Source organism: Herpailurus yagouaroundi, unplaced genomic scaffold (genome assembly GCF_014898765.1).
Source record: "Herpailurus yagouaroundi ecotype Mexico unplaced genomic scaffold, PumYag 77, whole genome shotgun sequence".
NCBI classification, from domain to species: Eukaryota; Metazoa; Chordata; class Mammalia; order Carnivora; family Felidae; genus Herpailurus; species Herpailurus yagouaroundi.
The window spans coordinates 31,335,747-31,359,716 of NW_024412388.1; the positions used below are offsets into that span (position 1 = coordinate 31,335,747).

Sequence of the window (23,970 nt, forward strand, 5' to 3'; positions counted from 1 at the left end):
TTCGTATCCAAGTCGGGGGCTTTTATTTACAGAAAGGCCTGGATGGATCTCGGGGAAGGGGTGAGGATGGGAGGGGATAATGCCAGGAAGAGAGGGGAGATGGGTGTTTAAATACTCAGATGGGAGGGAGGCAGGGAGGAAATAGTGGGGCTGGCTTAAGGATGGCCACCTCTGGGGAGTCACCCACCAGCCATCACCCAGCAAGTACAGGGGAGGAAGATGGAATCAGGGACGGGCAGAGACCTCAGTCCACCTGCCCCAAAGAAGATGGCCCCTGGAAGATGGCACAGATTAAGGAGACATTTGTTTTGGTAACTTCCGAGTCATGCTCCAGGAAGGAAAGCCACCCATCTGCTTTGGAGCTGGGACTTTCGGGTGACACTCGCCCTGTCGGTCTCAACTTTTCATTCCAATGCCCTCCCTTTCCTTCCCCCATATTTTAGAATTTCCTTTTTCTCAGGACTCCTGGGTCCCAGATGGAAGGTCCTGGGAAAACTGGCTTCCTGGGCTGAGGGATGGGGTATGTGTCCATCCAGAGGGAACCCAGTCCTTTCCCCCCAGGGTGCCCACCGGGCTCTGTCCCAGCCTCATGCTCATGGCCCTTTGATGGATCCAGGTTCTGTGAGGCGTGCAGAGGCATAGGCCGAGGCTCCAAGGCAGGCCGCAGGCTCACAGAAGCCTGGCAGCCCCATGGGGCCTGGCAGGCCTGGTCGGCCTGCTTCTCCCGGGGCCCCTGGGGATCCCCGAGCTCCATCTTTGCCGTTGATTGCTTGGCCGGGCCGGCCAGGGAGTCCTGTGAAAGGGAGAAGACCGGGACATCAGGGCCGCCTCCTGTCTCGGCTGGCTGTAGGATTCTCAGTCCCGTTTTTCAGGGAAGTGGTGGGGGTGGGATGAGGTCAAGGATGAGGCCAGGAAAAAGGGACTGCCCCAGACGGGTTCTGAGAGAGTCGCATTATCCATTACTCCCACCTCCCAATTAGTGAATCTTGGGAGCAAATGCCTTTTCATTTTCCTACATGAAGCAGATTTTGGTACAAGCCAGGATGTCCTCAGAATCTCAGCTGTCTGGTTCCCAGCCAGACCCCACCCAGCAGCTCCCGGGTGCTCCAAAGGGATGCAAAAGCTGGATGTAGGAGAATGAGCTGGCTGAGCAAGAGGCCGCCAGGGCAGAGACCCAAGTGTCTGCAGGTCCTGAATCCCAGAGCTGAGGGACAGAACTGCCGCTCGGCAGGGCCAAGGTCTTACCTGGGATCCCCGGGGGCCCAGGCATCCCGGGATGCCCACGTCCCATCTCTCCCCGGTCACCCTTCTCGCCGCGTTTTCCTGCGGAGAAAGAAAGAAGCCTTCACTTTTCACAACTGGAGGATGTTTTTTCTACTTTGGTTGCTATTTCATTTCTATTTCACACACAGCAATTATTCCTGTTTTATGCTAGTTTATAATAGGGGAAAGTTGGAAACGTCTGCAGAACTGGTTAAGAAAGGGAAGGTCCAGACAGGATGGAAGGCGACAGCCAATCAAGTTCATTACAGGAAAGCATCTAATAATAATAATGATAGCTAATATTTACTATGTGCCAACTCTACGTAAATTACCTCCACATGTAATCCTCAGGACAATGCTATGAGGTGGTTGTTATTAACATCTCCCATTTTACAGATGATAAATCTAAGGCCCAGGGAGATTATCAGGTAACTTGTCCAAGGTCTATAAGGAGAAAGTGGCAGAGTCTGGACAGACACCTGTCTTGTGACTCTCAAGCTTCCATGCTTTACTACTTTGCTAACTTACCTCCCCGCTTCTAGAGACATGGAAGTATGTTTATGGAGTACCACTAAGCAAATTTATAACAACACCCCCCTCCCCAAATACCCAAGTTATAAAATAGTACATTCATCTCCATCAATTTTCTACTGAGAAAGCAAGCCCAGGAGTCACATATGACTTCTGGAAAATTTTGCTGAGGGAGTGGGGGAAAGTGTACCTCATCCGGAGAGGGGGAATGATGAAAGAGAAAACAGGAGGCTGAGCCATCAGACCACACAACCCATAACCCAATTGGGGTCTGGCCTTGGCCAAGTCCATACCTGCCCAGTCCCCACCCCCACCATAGAACAGCACTCACCCTTGGGCCCTGTATTGCCAATCTGACCCACGGCTCCCACGATGCCAGGGACACCCCGAGGGCCAGGGTGCCCGTGGGGTCCCTGCTTGCCTGGGTACCCAGGAGGCCCAGGGGGTCCTGGGGGACCCATCATCCCGACCGCACCCAGGGCCTCCCTCTTGGCACTCACAGCGACCTCTGCCAGTTGCTCTGGAAGGGAGGGAGGGAGAGGAGAGGTCTGTGAGATGGGGGTGGGCTCGGTGAAATGGGAAGGCAGAGCGTCCCCCACGAGCCGGGCCCCTAGGTGTGCAGAGGAGAAAGCCCCGTGTTTAATGTCCCATTCCCCCCGGTTTGCGGAAGTCAGAGATCCAGCGTGGACAGATGTACATAGGTCCCCGGCCTCTTGGAAGCAGAGCTGGAAAGAGCACCCAGGCCTGCAGACCCTCGGGCAGGGCCAAGTGGAGCAGCTCCTAAGGGGTGGCGCCGTGCCGGCTTGGACTGGGAGGAGGAGGGGGTGCTGCCCCCGCCCTCACCTTGCATCATCTTCATCATCACCGCCACGATGTGCTGGTCACTGGCATCTCGGCCCTGCGAGCAGAGAAGGCCTTCCAGGAAGAAGCCCCTGGCCGGCTCCCATTCTCCCACGGAAGTCTGTGCGGCATCGGACAGAAATCCCCCCCCGCCGCACCCACCCCCAAGCCGTCCGAGGTGGGGCCTCAGGGAAGCCAGCTGGCTCCGGGGACTCCCAGCCTTTGAGGGGTCAGCCGCGCCCGCAAAGGGATTTCCTACCGGGAGACTCCCCGCTCCTGGGGGCCGACTCACCGCCACGCCCTGTCTCCCCGGCAGTCCCGGCACGCCTCGGTCTCCAGCTAGTCCTCGAGGGCCGGGGGGCCCGGGGTAGCCCTGCACCCCCGGGGCGCCCGCATCCCCGCTGGGGCCCGGGTAGCCGGGTTCTCCGCGGACTCCTTGCTGCCGGGGCGGGGGTGGGGGTGGTGCGGAGCGGCCGTGAGAGTTCGCACGCGCCGGGGAGGGAGAGGGGGAGGGGAGGGGAGAGTGGGGGGTGGGAGGAGGAGGGGGTGGACTGGGAGGAGAAGGGGAGGGGAAGGTGCGGGAGGAGAGGGAGGAGGCCGGGACAGCAGCCGTCGCCGGGCAGCGGGGCGCGGCTTCGCGGGGGCTGGACTCACCTGTCCCTTGGGCCCCGGCTCGCCAGACTCGCCCTGCAGGCACAGGGAAGCCGGGTCACGGGCGCTGAAGCCCCAGAGCCCGCCCCCCACCCTCCCCCCCCACCCGCCCCGGCCGTACCCGCGCGGCCAGCTCACCTTCTCGCCTTTCTCTCCTGGGAGACCGGCCACCCCCCGGTCGCCCTGCAAATTGAGCACAGCGAGTCAGAGCGGCGACGGACCCCCACCCGCCGCCGCCGCCGCCGCCGCCCGGAACGCGGGGGGAGGGGAGACGCTGGTACTCACCACGCCGCCGCGGGGTCCGGTCTTCCCTGGGGAGCCCTGCAGCAAGCGGGCAGTCAGGACTTGGTGAGTTCCCCTCTCCCGGGACGTCTGGGTGCCCCCTCCCCCGCCCCCGCAACCCCCGGTCCTGGCCACACCCCTCTGCAGCTCCTCCCTGTTCCCCAGGGCCGCCTGGGACCCGCCGGACATATTTTTCCGCGAAGATCTGGAGGGCTGAGGAAGGACCCACCTGAGCTCCTGGGCGGCGCGGCGCGGGGGGGGGGGGCGCGCCCCGGGGGGCGCCCCCCCCCCCCCCCCCCCCCCGGGTCCTGAAGCCTCTTGCCCAGGTATTTTCCAGCCCCATTTGGTACCTTGTCTCCCTTGATGCCTGGCAAGCCTTGGGGCCCTGGAATTCCGGGAGGCCCCTGCTCCCCCTTGGGTCCCTGAGGAGAAAAGAACCCAGAGTAGTGTATCAAATGAGGTGTCCAGACATGCTCCCCACTGCCCATCACAGCTGGCCGCCTCCACTAACCTGCCGTCCTTGAGGGCCTGGCTGCCCCACCGGCCCCCTCTCACCCTGGTCACCCTGAAATGGAAAGAGAGGATGACACACAGGCTAGAGGATGACACACACCCCCTCCTCGGTCGCCCCCTCCAGACCCCAGGCCCTGCTGGTCAGGATGCCCTCCATTCCTCCACACCAGCACTGAGTCCTTTGCTCCACTTTACAGACCAGCAAACTGGGGCCCTTGCCAGGAAGGCCTCACAAGGCTGGGCAGGACTAGGCAGGTGCTGGAGCCGTGGATAGGACCCAGATCCTGGGTCCAGTGGTGCCAGCTGCTGCAAAGGCCCCCAGGGAGGGACCACTGTGCCAGGCACTTACCTTCTGCCCCATGATGCCTCGGGGTCCGATTTCTCCTTGAGGTCCTGGCTCTCCCTGGGGGACAGAAACTGGGAGTGAGGCAATGGGCCTGGTGCATCCCTCCCTTCCACGGCTGGCTAACCCCTACCCTCCCTGGGTCTCAGCTAATTCACTTCATCATTTTTCCCCTGTTCTTTGGGTCCCTGTCCTTTTCCTTCAGTAGGACCCCACATAGTTGTAGTCAGTCATCATGTGATCATTTATTTAATATCTGCCTTTTCCACTAAACTGTAAACTCCGAGTATGAGACTATCTCAGCATCTAACACAGTTGCAGGTATTTGGTGAATGTTTAAGGAATGAATGAATGAATGAATGAATGACTCTGCTGGATTCTTAGCCCCAGTCAACTTGGCCATCTGAGGATGTCATACCCATATAGAACAGAACCAATCCCGCCATCACCACACTGTACATAGAGAAACAAGGACCCAGAGTGGAAAAGGGGTGTCTCCCTGGGTCAGTGAGTCAGTGGCATAGCCCAGACTGCCATTCAGGCCCCCCTAAACTAGGGCTTCACCCCACACTCTCACCCAGGCTGCATATGCTGAGTGCAGGGTCTTCAGACCTGGGAGGGGGACTAATGCAAGAGCCCTATGTCAGGGAAGGGACACTTACCTCCTTCCCAGGAGGACCAGAGAATCCAGGGAGGCCCTGCTGGCCTGGCTCCCCCTGCAGGAAAATAGTTTTCAGGTCAGTCTGGGGGGTCTAGTCAAGCTCTTGATCTTGCAGAAGCCTGATGAACCCTAAACAGAATCTAGAACCAAATGAGTTGGGGAAAAGGTGTTCTTGGTCAGGTCTTTTGGAGTCCATTTATTTTCCTGTTTGTTTCTCCTCTGGTTGGGAGCCATGCCATCCTGTGTCCACAGAGGGCTGAGGGGAGCGGCAGGAAGGAGGTGCTTAGACACTGTTGTTGAGCCGGGGTTGAGGCCTGGGCCTTAGGGTCTTTTAGCCATGCCCCTGGACCCTGCCCCCCAGGCTCCCTTGCTCAGATGAAGCCAATCCTGTCCTCAGCTTGAGGTCACCTTACCTTGTCTCCAGGGCCTCCTTTTGTCCCAGGCTGGCCCGGCACACCCTGGAGAAAGAAGATGACATCAGTTTCTATCCTGGCACTGGGGAGCCCCAGGCACCTCCTGCTTTACCTCCTATCCCCATTTCAGATCCCCTCCCTTCCTCAGCCCTGGCTTGTGGGAGCTGAACAACAGAAGGCCCAGCCATGGCATCACAGAGTTGACTGTACCCTGAGCCCTGGTGGGAGAGGACGGGGGTACAGAGGGGCCTATAGTCTATGGGGAGAAGAGAAGCACCCTGTGTTCACAGGCACATGTAAATGACTACAGGAACACAATCTGCACACAGGCCTGTTATCAGGCTTTGGCCTCAGCACCTCCAGCAGGGAGGCAGGGGGCGTCCCATGGACTGGGCTTCCAGAAGGTGTGCGATGGAGGTGGCCCTGAATGGTGAGAAGGCACAGAGAGGTAGGGAAGGGCATTCCAAGCAGAAGCACGTGCAAAGGCCTGAAGGTGTAGGGGTAGAAGAGGCAAGGCAGGGTTCCCTGAGAAAGGAGAGGACACGGAGGGGCCGTGGCTGGTGAGGATGGAAGGGTATGGTGGGGTCAGATTATGGTGGCCTTGAATGCTAAAATGAGCTGTGAGGACAAGCCTTGCAGCTGTCCTGTTCACAATTTTCTCTGCCTCTCAGTGCACCCTGGGGACTCAGTAACCATGTCTTGAATGACTGGATGGAATGACTTTCCTGGAGGCAGTGAGGGCCATGAAAAGTGCCTTAGTGGGAAATAACCAACATGGAGAATTGGAATGATCAAAGAGAAGGCTAGAGCAACTGTCCAAATGATGAGGCCTAATCCAGGCCAGGGGCCACAGAGGTGGTGATGAGGTCTGGGCTGGGTGGGGACAAGGACTAGAGCAAGATCCCTGGGTGTGTGGATTTCCACCTCATCAACCACTCATGCCACCATGGGGAAGTGGGCAACACTGAGCAGGAGAAGCAATTTGCCCCTGGGGCCGCCCCTGGGACTCCACCCCGTACTCACCGCTAGGCCCTGGTGGCCTTGGTTTCCTGGCCGCCCCGCCTGTCCTGCACTGCCCTGGGAGAGACAGAGAACCAGAGGCACAAGTGAAAGCTCCAGCTAGAGGGTCCATGGCTTCTGCCCCCGTGCAAGTAAGGAAACTGAGGCCCAGAGGCAAGCAGGGATGCATCAGTGGCGCACTTGAGGATCCCAGGCTCCTACGCCTCCAGGATCAGTGTGATGAGACTCAGGGCCTGAGCTGGGAGGAACCCTGACCACTCCCCAACTCTACTGGCAATCCCCACTCATACCTTCATGCCAGGTGTGCCTGGGGTCCCATCCTTGCCGTCGATGCCTGGGGGGCCCTGCTCAGAAGGAAAGTGGGGAGATGCCTGGGGTCAGGCCACCCACCCATGTCCCTCTGTGACAGCTGCAGTCAGTGTGTAGGTAGGAAGTGGGTCTGGTTATCTCAGGAACCCCCACCAGCCAACTCAGTGGGGGGGGGGGGCAGAAATGGGAAGACGATTTGGGGTGATGGGCCACAGTCCTTCCTCAGTGGATGACAAGTGTCCCAGATTGCTGCAAGCTTCCCCAAACCTCTGCTACATCACCACCCCATTTACAGGTGAAAGAACTAAGGCACAGAAAGAGGGCCTCTCCCAAGGTCACAGAGCCAACCCGCCAGCAACAGAGCTCAATCCAGAATCTCAGGCTCCTCGTCCTCTGAAGCTTGGACAGAGTTGACCCCGCTCTCTGTCTGGGTAAGCCTGGGCCACTTACGGTTGCTCCCTTCGGGCCTGTTATTCCCTGGGGTCCTCGAACACCTTGGCTGCCCTGCAAAGTAGATAGAAATGAGGTCACCTTTGAGATGCTGAACCCCTGCCGGGCTGATCAGAGAGGGGAGCACTGAGAACAGGGACCTCCAGCTCTCAGGGTCCCTCTTGCCACAGGCCACATTGTGCAGGGGCTGGAGAAGAGGGGCCTGAGGCCCAGAGGGGAGGGAGTAGAGGTCAGTGCCAAGCTGATGGGACTGGGCTAGGCTGGGCTGGGCAAGTGCAGGGATAGGAACCAGCACTCACTGAGACCTCACCTGGGCTCTGAGCTCCACTTATATGAAGGAACACAACCAAATACAATGTGTGGACTTTGGGTCTTGATTTGAACAAGAACCCTGAAGAGACATTTTTGAGACAATTGGGAAACACTGAACATAGACTGATATTAAGGAATAACTGATATTTGCTGATATTAAGGAATAATTGATAATCTTGTTGGTATGAAAGTGAATGATATGTGAGAAAAAGCCCTTATTTTCAAGATATACAGACAGAAGTATTTAGGAGTGAAATGACATGATGTTGAGGCAAAGATTTGCTTGAAAATATCAACAACAGGGGCACCTGGGTGGCTCAGTCAGTTGGGTGCCCGGTTCTTGGTTTTGGCTCAGGTCATGATCTCACAGTTCATGGGATCGAGCCCCGTGTCAGGCTCTGCTCTGAGCATGAAGCCTGCTTGGGATTCTCTCTCTCTCCGCCTCTCTCTGCCCCTCCCCCACTAGAGCTATCTCTCTTTCTCCCCCCCACCCAAAGTAAATAATATATTATTTTTTTAAAGGAAGAATAGGGGCGCCTGGGTGGCGCAGTCGGTTAGGCGTCCGACTTCAGCCAGGTCACGATCTCGCGGTCCGGGAGTTCGAGCCCCGCGTCAGGCTCTGGGCTGATGGCTCAGGGCCTGGAGCCTGTTTCCGATTCTGTGTCTCCCTCTCTCTCTCTGCCCCTCCCCCGTTCATGCTCTGTCTCTCTCTGTCCCAAAAATAAATAAACGTTGAAAAAAAAATTTAAAAAGGAAGAATATAAAATATCAGCAACAAAGTGGTGGACTGAATAGGGCAAAGTGTGAATTTGGGGAGACAGGTATATAGAAATTCAGCATATAATTCTCTCTACTTTTATATGTGTTTAAAAACTTAACATAAAAAACTTTTAAGAAAGTTTAGTTACTGCTCAGTTTTTCTATAAACTCAGAACTGCTCAAAAGAAAGTCTATTAATTTTTTTAAAAAGCTAAGAGAACTGGGATATAGACCAAATCCCATTAGCCCCATGGCTGATTTGCTGGAATTTCATTGTCTGGCCACAGCGAGCGTGGGACTGGATCCTATGCCTTCTCCCAAATTGAATGTGATCAGCACAGGCTGGGCTTGCAGGAGTGGGGGCTGGTGGGGTGCCTGGGCTCCCAGCACAGAGGCTCCTGCCCCGCACGGATCACTCACCTGCACAGACACACAGGGTAACGCACACACACATGCACGCACTTGCAGACACACAAAGTACAGACGCAGAGTAACTCACGCACACACCCCCATGCATTCACATAGACACTCAGAGTAACACACACACGCGCACCTGCAAAGACACACACAAAGCAACACATTCGTGTGCACCCATACAAACACAGAGTGACGCACGCACACACAATCATGCATCCGCATGGAAAGAGTAACACACACACACACACACACACACTCGTATAGACACCAGAGTAATGCACACACACACACACACACACACACACACACACACACTTGCACACGAGCCTTGGGTGGCCCCCCCCCTAGTACTCTCCAGGGACCCTGGCTGGACAAAGGGTGGCTGAGGACTCACCACATCGCCCTTCTCCCCGGCTCGGCCTGGCGGCCCCCGTGGACCTTCCTCACCCTGGCAAGAAGGACAAACAGGCATCCAGATCACATGGGCTCAGGGGGCCCCACTCCCTTTGCAGCTCCAGGAGCTCCAGCCTGGAGGAGGTATGTGTGCAGGAGCAAGAGGACACTTACTGGTGACCCAGCAGCACCAATGGAGCCCACCATGCCTTTGTACCCACGAGGACCCTGGGGAGAGAAAAGAGGTACAGTCAGTTCTGGCTGGACCCCAGAGGCCAGGGGGCTGTTCATGACAGCTATTGCAGGACACCCCCGACTTACCGTCTCTCCTTTGGGTCCCTCCATGCCTGGGTAGCCCCTGATGCCCTGGGGACCCTGTCAAGACACAAGAATGACAGCAATGGCGATTTCAAGGCTCCTCTGAGGCGGGCAGCATAGTCCCTATCTCAGAGAGGGGACACTGAAGCTCAGAGATGGGGAGGGACTCACCAGGGTCACTCAAGGGGACAGAGGCAAAACCTGGGCCTCAGCTGAGTCTTCTGGCTGACAGCTTTGGTGCCTGTCCCTCAATTTCTGACAGCCTCCCTCTCTCCACCCAGAGACGTGCCAACTGGACACAGGTGTTTCTTTTACAGGTTAAAGGCCAGAGCAAGGGAATGGCGCCACTAAGATCCCTTAGGATGAGGAGAGGGGGGTCCCAGGAGGAGCATTCCTTACCGGTGGTCCAGGGATGCCTTGCTCTCCAGAGGCACCCACGTCTCCCTTGGGACCCTGTGGGGCAGGAATGAGTGATCAGACAGGCAGGCAGATCGGACATACAGACATCCAAAGATACCGTCCCTTTCCCAGAAAAAGCAGACAGGAAGGACCCTAGAACCCGTGGGAAAAGGGAGGCCCAGCAAAGAGAAGGTACTTGTCCAGAGACACGCTGACCTGGAATATAGGCCTCTTGCTTCTCAGCTCAGTGCCCAGAGACCCACAGGGGAAGGAGAAGGGATGAAGAAGGGGCGGTCCCTGTAAGACCCTCTTCACACACACCTCTGTAGCCCTCTGTTCCTCATACTCACGGGCCTCCCCTGGCGGCCAGAATCTCCCAGAACCCCGCGTTTGCCAGGATGCCCCTGAAGGGAAGGAGGGAACTCAGTGTGAGGTCGCCTCCCAACCACCTGCTCTGCCCTCCAAGGACTTGGGCCAGTAGCTCACCTTCACTCCCTGCAGCCCTGGGGGGCCTTTCACACCCGCCGGACAGTTGGTTGGACACTGGAAAGAAAATCCCGCCAGGTTCTGTGGTCACCGGCCTGCCCTGTCTTGCCAACTCCCAGACCCTCCTCTCACCCCACTTGGCTGAACCTCCGTGGGGCAGCCCCTCGCCATCCCACTGACTCTACCTCCAAAGCCGACCCACCCCTTCCCCACAGTAGACCCGCCCCAGGGCCTCCTCTCACCAAGAAATCCGCACTGCCTTCCAGACCCTGGATGGTTCCTGGGCGGCCCTGAGAGCAGATATATGGAGATGAAGCCTGACCTGAGCCTTTCCCACCTCAGGCTTGTGCCAAAGACCCTCATCCTTCCCCATGCGGGAAGTCTGGGGACACTTACCGGTTTGCCAGGTGGCCCCGGGGGCCCTGGTGGCCCCTCTGGTCCAGGATCCCCCTGGAAACAAGATGGGCCAAGATCATACTCCTGTCCGGCTCTTCCGGGGTCACTCTGCCCCCTCCTCCAGTCCCTGATACTGTCCTGTCCACCCTGTCCTCCAGGTCACCTTCTGAGATCTGAGATCTTGGGGAGATAAGAGGCCTAATTGCAGGGAGTGGCCCCAGCCCTTGGCTTTCCTGAACCACCTACAGCAAGGTGGGCTCAGCGGGAGAGGCTTCTGCCCCAGACCTGAAGGAGCTGCCTGCTGGCCAGAAGCAGGCCCAGGAGCTGCTGGAGAGACTCCAGCTTGCCAGCTTGGAGGTTAGAGGGCAGGAGGCAGCGTGAGCAGAGGGGTGGTTGGGGCTCACCTTGGGGCCTGTGATTCCAATCTCACCAGGGAGGCCAACAGGTCCAGGTGGTCCCTAGGAGGAAAGCTGTCACTGGCTAGGATGCCTTGGAGGTTTAGCCCACCCTGATGCCAAGGTAGGGATAGGCACCTAGAAGCCCCTTCTCCACTTTTACTTTGGAACCAAGCCCAGAGAGACTGACAACTTAGGGCTTTAAGGGCCATAGAATCCCAGAGGCAGCAGGTAGGCCCAGAGTGAGCTGGCCCAGAGTTCTCCCGGAAGTCTGCCTGTTCTGGACACCATCACAGGATGCTGGCCCCTCCCCTTGATGGCCCGTCCTTCTGTATCCTCCTTCCCCAAGAGTCCCAGGGACCCTGTCCCATCCAGAAGGACTTACAGGAGGTCCAGCAAAGCCAGGGCCCTGGAACAGAAGGAAAGGAAATTGGGTTCATGGCTCCTTCTGCAAGTCCCCCCCTCTACCCACAAAGGGTCCCTTGAATCCCTTGCAGGTTATTATACTCACTGGCAGGCCAGGGGGACCTGGGAGGCCGGGCTGGCCCTGCAAGAGCAATGGGAGAGGTTCAGAGGCTGGGGTCTCCTAGGTCTCTGCTCCTCTCTACCACAGCCCCTTCCTTGGATGGCCCAAGCTGAGTCCCCAGCAGGCCACTTACCTTGACTCCAGGGATCCCCATGGGGCCAGGCTCCCCCTTGGCTCCAGTTAGACCCTGGGGAAGAAACAGAAGGTAGATCAGTGAAGGGCAAACTTGTTCCCTGAACCACAGGAGAGGGCAGGGCCTGAAGTCTCTCCTGGGCAGGCCCCAGCTGCTTCCCACCCCACTCCATGAAGGTCAAGTGACTGCAACACTGCTTTCCCCTCCCCCAGTGCTCACAGCAACCCTGGGAGACAGGAAGGCAGAAGGATTACTCTTTTATGAAAGATGAGAAACCAAGGCCCCAAGATTTGGTCTGCACGGCCATTTTCTTGACGTCTGTCTGCCCTTGGCAACTTTTTCCAAGCCTTAGTGTTCACATCTCCAAAATGGGTTAATCATGTTTACCTCTCTGGATGGATGTGAGAACCAATATGCCAGTGGAAGGCAGTGTGCTTCTTAATCTTTGCAGGTTGTGGAAAATTTGGAGGGGTCCTGGTGGCTGTTCATAGCCATGATGACCCTCTTGAGCCAACAGGGCAAAGGCAACTCATGGGACCTCTTTCTCCTCCCATCTTTTAGTGACTGACCCAGGTGTATTCCTCAATCAGATGACTGTCTCAATGGTTCTGGCTGTGTCCAGGAGCCTGTGACCTTGGGGCTCCTGGGAATTCTGTGGTATCGACGAATAATGTTCCTGTCCTGCATTGCTCCTGGGGCCGCGAGGGGGTAGTAGGGAAGGGAATAGGGAAGGAAAGGACAGCTCCATGCACAGTGTTCAATCTGCTACTTGGAGGCTGGAAATGTGAGACTAAATCCTGGCTGCTACAGATGAACAGAACCCCTGTTTGGACCCCCATGTGCCTGCGATTCACGCTCCTGGGGTGGCTGTGGGGTCACAAGTCATATGGAGGTGAAGGGAACTCATAGCTATAGTCTCCACCTTGCTGCCCTGCTCTGAACAGAAGAGAGAGAAGATGCCAGAATTGGACTCTGGAAGTCAGTGAGTGGAGCCCCAACTGGCTTTACCAGACACTCAGGTACTCACATCAATCCCAGGCTTCCCGTCCGGCCCATCTGGCCCCGCTTTGCCAGGTTCTCCCTTAGGTCCCTTAACAACAGAGGCGGGGCAAATATTAGCCAGAGGAGGGCAAGAACTAGAAAGGTCAAAGGTCAAAGAGGAAAAAAAGCACTCACCGGAGGCCCAGCTTTCCCAGGGGGCCCCTTGTCACCCTGTAAGATAGGAGTTGGTTAGACAGCACCCTGTGGCTCATGCTACCCCAAATGGGCAGCCCTGGCTGGCTGGCCCCACAGCCCCTCTCCTCACTTTCTTCTGTCCTGCATCCCCTCAGCCTTGCTTTTTTTTTTTTTTTTCTTTTTGAAAATAGCTCCCTTTCCCTCAAAAAAAAAAAAAAATCATAGATGGATTGAGACCAACCCCAGCCAGGTTGGAGAGGTGCTGTTAACGTGCAAGCGGGTTATAGACACATAGATGTTGGTAAGGTGCCAGTTAGAAGACCCACAGATAAGGTTGTGGGCTCCAAGTTACCTCAGAGAGTGGGTGTCTCTTGGATTTGGGCAAGTGTGGGAGAAACTGGGACTTTCAGAAAAACATGAAAGGGAGGTGAACTGGGTAGGGAGCAGCTCTTTTCTGGATTGGGGTCAGGAAAAGAAGAGACTGGGGCAAGAGCAAGGACCAAGACGGCCTATGAAGAGGGTCGATTCAATCTGTTCCTAAGGCAGGAAGGATCTCCTTCCCCAGTGACAAAGGACCCATGGTGGAGGACAGCCAGGGCCTGTGGAGTTATATGCAGGCCGAGAGGACTTCAGGCAGTTCAGGGCCTGCAGCCGCCAGAGAGTCTGGCAGGGACCCAGCGCCCAGTGTTTGGAGGGTGGGGGCGCCAGGTTGAATAGAAGTCTGTCCAGATGGGTAAACATGGAGCTGACCTCCTGGGGGAGCCTCCTGAATGAGGCATTTAACCCTCACCATGCTAGGGAGAGCAGGGAACAAGCCCTGCTGGTTCTAAATCGGGGAGGAAAATGCAAAGGAAGAGACAGGAGTCTGGTTCAGCTGGTCAGCGGTCTGACCAAGGCTCCCAAGCCACCCTGAAGAAGAATGCAGACGTGCCAGGGGGCAGGGCAAGGCGTCTCCCACCCACCCCCCCCCCAAAAAAAAAAGGGAGAGTAGGGGTGGGGGATAAGGAATCGCTTTGAGCTGCGGCCGGCAGACGGAACAGCAGCTCCTTGTCCGCCGGCGGCTATAACGGGCTTTGCATCTCAGCGCTAGTTTTGAGGTTTCCCAGAACAAACGGGCTCCTTGTGGCGCAGGCCGGCGCCGCTTACTGACAACAGGGGGCGCTGCATCTCCAGGCACCCACCCCACCGCCGCGGCCGCTCACAAAGTTCGCCTTTGTCCGCGGCCTCCCCCCCACTCCGCGGCGCCCGCCCCCCCCCCCGCCGCCCAGGTTGGAGACTTACGTCGATGCCGTCAGATCCAGGCACTCCCGGCGGCCCTGGGGGGCCCGGGGGCCCAGGTTCTCCGGGCGGACCTCTCTGAAAACACACAGAGGCGTGCAGCCCTCAGACTGTGCAGGGAGCCGGGCGTCCCAGCGGCGAGCCTCCCCGGGAAACGCAAGCGCCCTTGCGTTTATTGAGAACCTAGTGTGCACCGCACTGTGTACCACTACATGTACCGTCTTTTGGAACGCTCAGAACTGTCAGGCGGATACTATCACGAGCCCCAGTTTGCAGTTGAGGAAGCAGGCTCAGAAGGATTATGAATGATCACAGAGAGTAAGTGGTGGAGCTGGGGCCGCCGGTCTCCTTCCACCGGACCGCGCTGCCCTTGGGCTGTCGCGGTGGGGAAGAGATGGAGATGCCGACGGCGCAAGTGAATCACAGATGGTAGGCGAGGCGGTGCCCAGCAGACTGCTGGCTCCAGTGAACGGTTGCTCGTATTATTCTTTTTAGATGAACAACAGGTATACATGGTGAGTAGGTACCCCTCCCTCTCGCTCGAAAGGAAAGTGGGGGAGGCGCAAGGAGAGGGGGCGTAGGGAAGGGAGGCCCGTTCTCCCTTCCCCTCAGAGCAACCCTCTCCCAGCGCCGTTCCTCCCTCGGGTTGCCCTCGTTTGGGGGCCAGCCCCGACCCAGGCAGGGGTCGCGCGGCTGCCTGGTGCCCGCGCCCTCCCCTGGCCGAGAAGTGCCAGGCTGGTGCCCGGGCCCGGCCCCATCGCGCCCCTGTCCCGTTAGGCCCCCAGCACCCCCACCCCCGGCGGCCCTCCGCAGCGCGACGGGGGCGCGGGAGTGGGAGCCGGGCCGAGGGGCAGCGGCCGGCCCGAGCGGCGTCTGGCTGGAGCCGGGGCCCCCGGGGAGGAGGCGGGGCGGAGGCTCCGGAGCCCTGTGAATGGGCACCATTGTCTCCCCCGCCACCTGGGCTCTCGGGGCTGCCAGGACCGGGCGCCAGCTCCTGGCCACGCTGCCGGTCCCAGGCTGGGCCGAGCGTCCCCCGACAGGGTCCCTCTGGCTCCCCGGCTCGTCCGCCTCCCTTCGCGGCGCCTGGACGCGCCCCCGTGCGCACCCACCGAGGGGACGCGCGCCACGGGGCCGTACGAACCCGAGGGGGGCGTCAGGGGGGGCGCCAGGGTAGCGGGCAGACAGGCCGAGCCCTTCACCAGCCTCCTGGGTCCCGCACCCTGGACCCCCCCACCCCGCACCCTGGCCCCGGCGTGGCGGCGGCCGCGGGACTTACGATCTGCGCCAGGGCGAGCACGAGCACCTGGAGGAGCACCAGGAGGCTGCGGGGGGCGGCCGCGGCGGCCATGGCGGGCGGCGGGGTCGCGGAGGACGGGTGCCCGGGTCCACGCTCGCACCGGCCCGCAGAGGCTCCGGGCGCGGCGGCGCTGGCTGCTCTCGGACGGGCCGGGCCGGGCCGCCTGGATATGCGGCGGGGCGGGGCGGGGACCCGCGGGGTCTGTCACCTGAGAGGGCCGGGGGAGGGAGGCCGGCGCCCTGCGCCCAGCTCCGCCCCGCTCCGTCCGGCAGCCAGTGCCCACCCTCTGCCCTCCGAGGAGCCCACCCTCTGCCCTCCGAGGAGCGGCCGGGGTGCAGGACTGAGACCGTCGTCCCATTTCTCCGGGAGGCCGTCCGAGGTCCCCCTCCAGCCCGACCTTCAAGGCCCAGCACTTTCCCCCGGACCCGCAGCCCGCGCCCCATCGCTGGCCGGGTGGTCAGCCACTTCTGCCTGCGAGCCCTGGCCTGGGTCCTTCCTCTCTCCTCCAGGGCCGGGGCCCAGAGTGAGTTTTAGGTTCTGCAGACCCTGTCTATAACATAGGCACCGCTTTGTTCAACTTCACACACAGTCAGGCCTCTTCTCTATGAGAACCTACCGAAGCCCTTCCTGGATCAGCCATCCCGTGAATACCCCTGTCCACCTTTTCCTTCTTGCTTCCCTCCCCCCTCCCCCAACTCTATAATGGAGTTGACTGTGCGTCACCTCCAGACTCCTTCATTTCCCTCTCATCTCCCTGCTTCCGCCCCAGCAGGGAGATACGTCTCTTGGAGGTCACCAGTGGGGCCCAGCCCCTCTTTAGTAACCCTCTCTCTGCTCCCCCCACCCCCCACCGCCCAGGAGGCTGTTGGCTCCTGGAGCTGCCCTTGGCCATTCTCTCCTTGAAGCTTCCACCGTCCAGCCCTCCTTCTTCTATTGCCTTCTTCTATTGCCTTTTCTTCACTGCAGCTTTATCTTTAAGCACCACAGTCTCTAGCTCTGGGCCTTCTTTCTCATTCGGGGTGATCTCCTCCACCTTCGTGGAAACAGCCACCACCTTATTTACCAGTTTCCAAAGCCTACTTACCCAGTATCACCTCTCTTCCAGTCTTAGCTTCCTTTCCATTCATTTAAGTAATATTGGTAGGGTGATTTGGAATCAGACTGTCACTAACCATGACCACAGGCACCTGACACTATATGATGTCTCAGTTGCCTCATCTGTAAAAGGGGATGATGATAGTCCCTGTCTTACAGGGTTTTTGTGAAGATTGGATGAGATGATGTATATGAGGTACTTAACCTAGCAGACACGCATACTAGGTGCTTGATACGTTTTCGCTTTTATTGTGATTTATGGAGGACACTTTCTTTACCATCCTGTACCCAGTATGAGGGAGAGGACCACAAGATAAGCTAAAATAGTCAACTCTCTGGAACTTAGGAAAGTCCAACCCCATGGGGCACGTGGGCAATGGGCCCTGAGCTTTGAGACGTGTTCCTGGAGCTTAGTTTGGGAGAGAAGGCTTGAGAGAATTTAATTGATCTGCCTAACAGAGTGGGAAGGAATTTGGAGTTTAGAGGAGGTAAGAAGAGAGGAGGAGGAAGTGAGGGAAGGATGATGGCCTTGCCCAGGGTAGGAGGGTAATATTTGTAACAGACATCTCAGAAATAGGATGGCCAAAGTTGTTGTTGTTTAATTAAAAAAAAAAAATTTTTTTTTTGAAGAGAAGATGAGTGAGGGAGGGGTGGGGTGGGGGCAGGGGGGGGACACAGGATGCAAGCCCCATGCAAGGCTCTTTGGAACTCACAAACCTCAAGATCATGACCTGAGCTGAAGTAGGACCCTCAAGTGACTGAGCCACCCAGTTGCCCCTGTTGTGGATATATTTTTTTAAATTTTTTAAAATGTTTATTTATTTTTGAGACAGAGACAGAGTGTGAACAGGGGAGGGGCAGAGAGAGAGGGAGACACAGAATCTGAAACAGGCTCCAGGCTCTGAGCCGAGAGTACAGAGCCGGACGCGGGGCTCGAACCCACAGACCGCCAGATCATGACCTGAGCTGAAGTCGGACGCTTAACCGACTAAGCCACCCAGGTGCCCCTGTTGTTGATATTCTTAATATTTGTTTATTTATTTTTGAAAGAACGCAAGAAGGGGAGGGGCAGAGAGAGGGGGGGGGGAGAGAGAGAATCCCAGGAAGGCTCCACACTGTCATGGTAGATCCCACAAACTGTGAGATCATAACTTGAGATGAAATCAAGAGTCAGATGCTCAACCGATGAGCCACCATGGTTTTTTGCTATTTAAGTAATCTCTACACCCAACGTGAGGTTCGAACTCATGACCCTGAGATCGAGAGTCACATGTTCTTCTGACTGAGCCATCCAGGCACCCCCAAAGCTGTTGGTTTTTACGTTGCTCATTTCTTCATCTCTTTGTGAGCTAAATACACATGGGCCTCGTGTAAGTTTTCTTTTGTGGGTGGAAATTACAGAAAGGGGATGCGCTTCACATCTGGATAGCACATACTAGTGTATTAGTTGTCTTTTGCTGTATAGCAAGTCACCTAAAAATGTGATGGTTTAAAGCAACAATTTCTTGGATCAGGAGTGGCTCTGTTGGTTGGCTCTGTCTCCGGGTCTGTCATGAGGTTACAGTCAGATGTGCCTGGGCTCGGCTCGTCTAGAACGCTTCTTTACCCAATGCATCTGGTGTCTGTACTAGGAAGCCTCCGAGAGCTGGGGCGGGAACAGCTGGAATTTCTCGGGAAGCTCTCTCCTTTATCTGTGGGCTTTCCACAGGGTCTCTCCAGCACAGCAGCTTCAAGGTAGCCGAACTTCAAACATAGCAGCTCAAAGAGAGAGGGAAAACACCAGACCGAAGCAGAATTGCCTCTCAGGATCTAGCCTCAGAAGTCATACAGCATCAATGTCACTGCAGTCTCTTGGTCCAGGCAATTTCAAAGGTGTTCCCAGTTTCAGGGGAGGGAACAGAGACTCCACCTCCTGATGAACGAATGTCAATGTAACATTTTAAGAACAGCATGGAGCGTATGTGTGTGGGGGGTGTGGAACCTATATGGGTGTGGCCATCTTTGGAAAATGCAACCTACCATACTTGGGCTTATAACCTGAACCAATTCAGTGGAAACTAAAGCTCAAAGCAGGCGCTGAGCAAGAGAAATTGTCCCACAAGACATGGACTAGAGGTTCAGGCCAGTCACATACAAATCTTAAGGAGCAGGGAAACTCTGAATAAGTGGAGAGTTGTATATCCACATTCCTGGATAGGAAGACTCATTGTTGCAGAGATGTCAAATTAATTTAGGGGTACCTGGCTGACTCAGTCAGTGGAGCACATGACTCTTGATCTTGGGGTTGTGAGTTCAAGCCCCATGTTGGGTGTAGAGATTTAAAAATTTTTATTTTAAAAATAAAATCTTAGGGGCACCTGGGTGGCTCAGTCAGTTAAGTGTCCGACTTTGGCTCAGGTCATGATCTCACAGTTTGTGAGTTCGAGCCCCACATTGGGCTTTCTGTTGTCAGCACAGAGCCTGCTTCAGATCCTCTGACTACCTCTCTCTCTGCCTCGCCCCTACTGGTTCTCTCTCTCTCTCTTTCTCAAGATAAATAAATAAATAAACGTTAAAAATTTTTTTTTAACGTTTATTTATTTTTGAGACAGAGAGAGACAGAGCATGAACAGGGGAGGGTCAGAGAGAGGGAGACACAGAATCTGAAACAGGTTCCAGGCTCTGAACTGTCAGCACAGAGCCCGACGCGGGGCTCGAGCTCACGGACCGCGAGATCGTGACCTGAGCCAAAGTCGGCCGCTTAACCGACTGAGCCACCCAGGCGCCCCAATAAATAAACTTTTAAAAAAAGTACTAACTTCTAAAAATAAAATAAAATAAATCTTAAAAATTGATTTATGAATTCCATGCAATCTCAGGAAAAATCGGAATGTAGGTTTCATGAAAGTTGACAAACTGATTCTAAAGATATTCTACTAGAGAAATTACATGAAAATAGCCAAGAAAATTTGAAAAAGCAAATGAGAAAGGTCTTTCCCCACCACAGATCAAAACATACTGTAAGGGAGTTGTTCAAATACTGTTCTATTAGCCCAAGAATAGATTTTTATGAAAAGAGAAAGACAAAAGACACACACACACACACACATTTATCACATCTGTTTAATTTATGGGAAAGGTCTTTATATTTAGTTTATGATAAAGATTAAATTTAAAGTCATTGTGGAAAGAGTAGCCTAGTCAATACATATTGAGGCAACTGGATACATATTTAGAGAAAAATTCAAGTTAGATTTCTATATTAGTATACAAAAATATTTTCCTGGACTAATTAATTAAGGACCTAAATATAATAATAACAACAAACTATTAAAACCTAAAGGAAAGTGGAAAATGTTTCTTTAAAAAAATTAAAAAAAAACCTTTTTTAACATTTATTTATTTTTGAGAGAGAGGGAAAGAGAGAGCGTGAGTGGGGTAGGGGCAGAAAGAGAGAGACAGAGGATCAGAAGCAGGGTCCATGCTGTGAGCACAAAGCCTGATTCAGGGCTCGAACTCACGACCATGAGACCATGTCCTGAGCCAAAATCAAGAGTCAGGCGCTTAACGGACTGAGCCACCCAGGTGTCCCTACAAAAAAATTTTTTAGTTTATTTATTTTGAGAGAGAGAGAGAGCAAGAAAGCAAGGAAGGGGCAGAGAGAGAGGGAAGGAGAGAGAGAGAGAGAGAGAGAGAGAGAGAGAATCCCAAGCAGGCTCCTCACTGTCAGCACGGAGCCTGATGCGGGGCTTGAACCCACAAACTACGAGATCATGACCTGAGCTGAAACCAAGAGCCAGATGCTTAACAGACTGAGCCACCCAGGTGCCCCTGGAAAGTGTTTCTTTTAAAAATAATTTTGTGATAAAAAATTTTTTTTTACATAAAAATAATTTTGTGGTGGGGAAAACTTTTCTGAGCAATACACAAAACCATGGAAAGATGCCCAAGTTTGACTTCATAACACTTTAACATGTCTTTACAATAAAAACGTATGGAGAAAGTTGAAAGACAGAAAAATATTTATAATATATATTAACAGACAAAGAACTAATATGGAAAACACACAAAGAGGTCTTACAGATCAATAAGGCAAGCTCTATCAAACATTTAATGGAATATCTCATTTGAATCTCCTACAAGCTTTTAGAGGATAGAAAAACAAAGAACACTGAAACTCATTTTGTGGGGTTAATAATAACTTTGAGTTTCAAACCAGTGATGGGCAGTATGAGAAAGGAATATTAGCAGCCGATCTGTCTTATGAACACAGATGGAAAAATCCTGTTTAAAGTATTAGCAGATTGAATATAGTGAACTATTGAATGATACATCATGACCAAGTTGGTTTCATAGCAGGAAAATAAGGATTATTTAAAGTTAGAAAATCTGGAGGTGCCTGGGTGGCTCAGTCAGCTAAGCATCCAACTCTTGATTTCAGCTCGGGTCATGATCTCACAGTTTGTGAGTTTGAGTCCTGCATTGGGATGTGTGCTGACAGCTCGGAGCCTGGAGCCTGCTTTGGATTCTGTGTCTCCCTCTCTCTCTCTGCCTCTCCCCTGCTTGTGCTCTGTTTCTCTCTAAAAATAAATATATATAAAAAAAATAAAATTAAAAAAAAAAGTGGAAACAGGGTGACTAATGTAGTAGATGCTGTCCACGAAGTCAGCATGGAGCCCACTCGGGGGTCTCTCTCTTCCTCTCTCTCTGCCCCTCCCCCCCTTGCTCACTCACACACACTCTCTCTCTCAAAATATATAAACTTTTTTTTAAAAAATAGAAAATTTATGGGGCGCCTGGGTGGCTCAGTCAGTTAAGTGTCCAACTTCGGCTCAGGTCATGATCTCACAGTTCGTGGGTTCGAGCCTCGTGTCGGGCTCTGTGCTGACAGCTCAGAACCTGGAGCCTGCTTCAGATTCTGTGTCTCCCTCTCTCTCTGCCCCTCCCGGTCGTGCTCTGTCTCACTCTGTCTCTCAAAAATAAATAAGTGTAATTTAAAAAAAAGAAAAGAAAAGAAAATCTCAGGGCACCTGGGTGGCTCAGTCATTTGGGTATCCGACTTCGGCTCAGGTCGTGACCTCCTGGTCTGTGGGTTCGAGCCTGGCATTGGGCTGTGTGCTGGCAACTTGGAGCCACGAACCTGTTTCTGATTCTGTGTCTCCCTCTGTTTCTGCCCCTCCCCCCTCATGCTCTTTCTTGCTCTCAAAAAATTTTTTTAAATAGAAACTCTACTAATTTAATTTACCACATTATTAGATTAAAGAAGAAAAGTTTAAGATCATCTCAAAGATGAGGGGAAAAAAAAAGAAACTCTGTTTTTGTCTTCCCACCTACCATAGTAATTTACTCTGCACGAACAAACCTGAAAATAGGAGCCCAAGAATCCCAGGTCCTGGACCAGAGGGAGCAATGACACCCCAGCCCCCACATCAACCTCATCTCTCCCAAAGAGTGCCTTTTCATCTGAAGGAACTCAAGATTTCTTTTCCTTTTTTCAATAAAATTTTGTTTTAATCATAGAGATATTATATATTTGATCAGAGACTGAGTCTGATTCATCCTCTGTTATCAAGCTGCAGGTGTCCACAGATTTTTGGAGAAAGTGACTGATCACTGAATCACCCCCAAGTTGGATCCATGGAGTGAAGTTTTCCTCAGGACCTTCCCTAACCATGCCCTTCTCCCTCAGGGGCAGGTTCTCAGGACTCAATTTGGAGTAAATGACTAAATTCTCTTACACCTGACCAAACCCACTTTGTTTCCTCAGTCATTTTCCGAAATACTTACCTCCTTGGTTCTCCGTTTCCCCTCCCCCAACCCCACATCAAGTTCTCAGCCAATCTCCCATCCCAACCACTGCGTCTTCTGGAACACTGGTTCAATGATTAGCAAATTATCTGACTGTTCTCAATTTCTCAGGGCACATTGTCCACCTCCAAGCCTGGACCTCCACATGATGCTCCCTGACAACCTGCTGTCCTGCAGCTGTCACAGATGGAGGCGTCACATCCCTCAGGGTCAGAATGTGGGATCAGCATCCACATTATTTCTTTGAGTGCTTCTCCAGAAATGTGCTTGTAGAAGACGCTACTCCCTCAGGTGCCAACTGGTTCTATCACCCCCTCCTCTTTTCTCTGGGTCCTTTCCCTCACTCACTAATGATTTGGGCACCTGGGTCATATCTTCCCCTCCTCTCAGGGTCCTGCCATCTGGGGCGCCTCACCATCTTCTTGGATGACCCTTTCAACATCCCAGATCCCATTGCCTTAACCACCTCATTTCTAGTGATCATCTCCTCAACTCCACTTCAGCCATATTCTCAAGGCCATACCTGGGGCGTTGGCTTCATTCAGAGTGCCTCAGCTCTGAAATACTAAAACCAATCAACCCTGGGATCCCTGAGCCACCGTGCAGGAAGTCTGACCATCCTGCTGGGGAGACTACACGGAGAGAGATGCCCAGCCGAGCCCAGCCTTCCAGCTGTCCACACCAAAGCACCAGGCATTTTGAACCTTCCAGACCTGCCTGATCACCTGCTAAATGCCACTGAGGGCCTGAGGAAACTCCACATGGAACAGAAGAATTGCCCAGCTAAGCCTCAATTACAGCTGTGAGTTTTTTAAAAAAGATTTTAAAATCTTTTTTTAATTTTGAAATAATCATAAATTCACAAGGAGCTTCAAAAATAGTATAGAAAAGTCCCATGTTCCCTGTATCCAATTTATCTCAATCATAGTGTCTTACATAGCTATAGAACAATAACAAAACCAGGAAGTTTGCAGTATAATTCAAGCACATTGTAATTTTCAGCAAACATGTACTGGATGGGTTTTGGTAGTAGTTTTGTTAGTTATATGTTATAAATATATAATTTCTAAGTGATTGTGAATGGTATTTTATTTTTAAAGTTTATTATTTATTTTGAGTGAGAGAGAGAGAGAGAGAGAGAGCACACATGCAAGTGGGGGTGGAGCAGAGAGAGAGAGAGAATCCCAAGGAGGCTCCCCACCATCAGTGGGGAGCCTGATGCAGGGCTTGAACCCACAAACTGCGGGACCATGACCTGAGATGAAGTCTGATGCCTAACCAACTGAGCCACCCAGGCACCCTCTTATTGTATTTTAAATTTCTCCTCCACGTGTTCACTGCTATCATATGTAAATACAATTGATCTTTGTATATTTATATCCCAATACCTTGTTGAACTCAATTCTAGCAGGTTTTGTTTGGGGGTAGATTTAAACATTTTTCCATGTGAACAGCCATCTGCAAATAGAGACAGTTTTATATTTTCTTTCCTATCCATATGTCTTTCATTCTCATTTCTTACCTTAT

The 23,970-nt window shown here is 53.9% G+C and overlaps 1 protein-coding gene and 1 long non-coding RNA gene across 2 annotated transcripts in view; one reads left to right on the forward strand and one right to left on the reverse strand.

The window, feature by feature from the left end:
• On the reverse strand, positions 1 to 15,710 carry COL9A2 (collagen type IX alpha 2 chain). The gene is made up of 32 exons (XM_040469783.1): positions 15,541 to 15,710; positions 14,268 to 14,342; positions 12,987 to 13,022; positions 12,838 to 12,900; positions 11,811 to 11,864; positions 11,663 to 11,698; positions 11,537 to 11,560; positions 11,161 to 11,214; positions 10,757 to 10,810; positions 10,603 to 10,650; positions 10,361 to 10,417; positions 10,225 to 10,278; positions 9,875 to 9,928; positions 9,479 to 9,532; positions 9,332 to 9,385; positions 9,159 to 9,212; positions 7,277 to 7,330; positions 6,808 to 6,861; positions 6,521 to 6,574; positions 5,498 to 5,542; positions 5,086 to 5,139; positions 4,430 to 4,483; positions 4,079 to 4,132; positions 3,918 to 3,989; positions 3,571 to 3,606; positions 3,424 to 3,468; positions 3,289 to 3,321; positions 2,927 to 3,073; positions 2,638 to 2,692; positions 2,126 to 2,314; positions 1,246 to 1,323; positions 1 to 793 (listed from the first exon to the last, which is right to left on the reverse strand). The coding sequence occupies exons 1-32, from the start codon at positions 15,610 to 15,612 to the stop codon at positions 594 to 596; spliced, it is 2,067 nt and encodes a 688-aa protein (XP_040325717.1). The 5' UTR covers positions 15,613 to 15,710; the 3' UTR covers positions 1 to 593.
• Positions 3,911 to 23,970, forward strand: part of LOC121026926 (uncharacterized) — a 27,717-nt gene continuing 7,657 nt past the window's right edge. Inside the window, exons 1-2 of the long non-coding RNA XR_005788498.1 lie at positions 3,911 to 7,257; positions 21,975 to 23,245. This is a non-coding gene — a long non-coding RNA (uncharacterized LOC121026926). The remainder of the gene's footprint in view (positions 7,258 to 21,974; positions 23,246 to 23,970) is intronic.

Excerpts from the sequence above, each read along its gene's own strand:
- COL9A2 (XM_040469783.1), bottom strand. The coding sequence starts at position 15,612 with ATGGCCGCCGCGGCCGCCCCCCGCAGCCTCCTGGTGCTCCTCCAGGTG. Across the intron at positions 12,901-12,986 it reads CTGGGAAAGCTGGGCCTCCG|GGACCTAAGGGAGAACCTGG; the intron begins GTGAGTGCTTTT and ends TCTGTTGTTAAG. Across the intron at positions 10,811-11,160 it reads TTGGAATCACAGGCCCCAAG|GGGGATCCTGGACCAGAGGG; the intron begins GTGAGCCCCAAC and ends TCTTGTTTCCAG.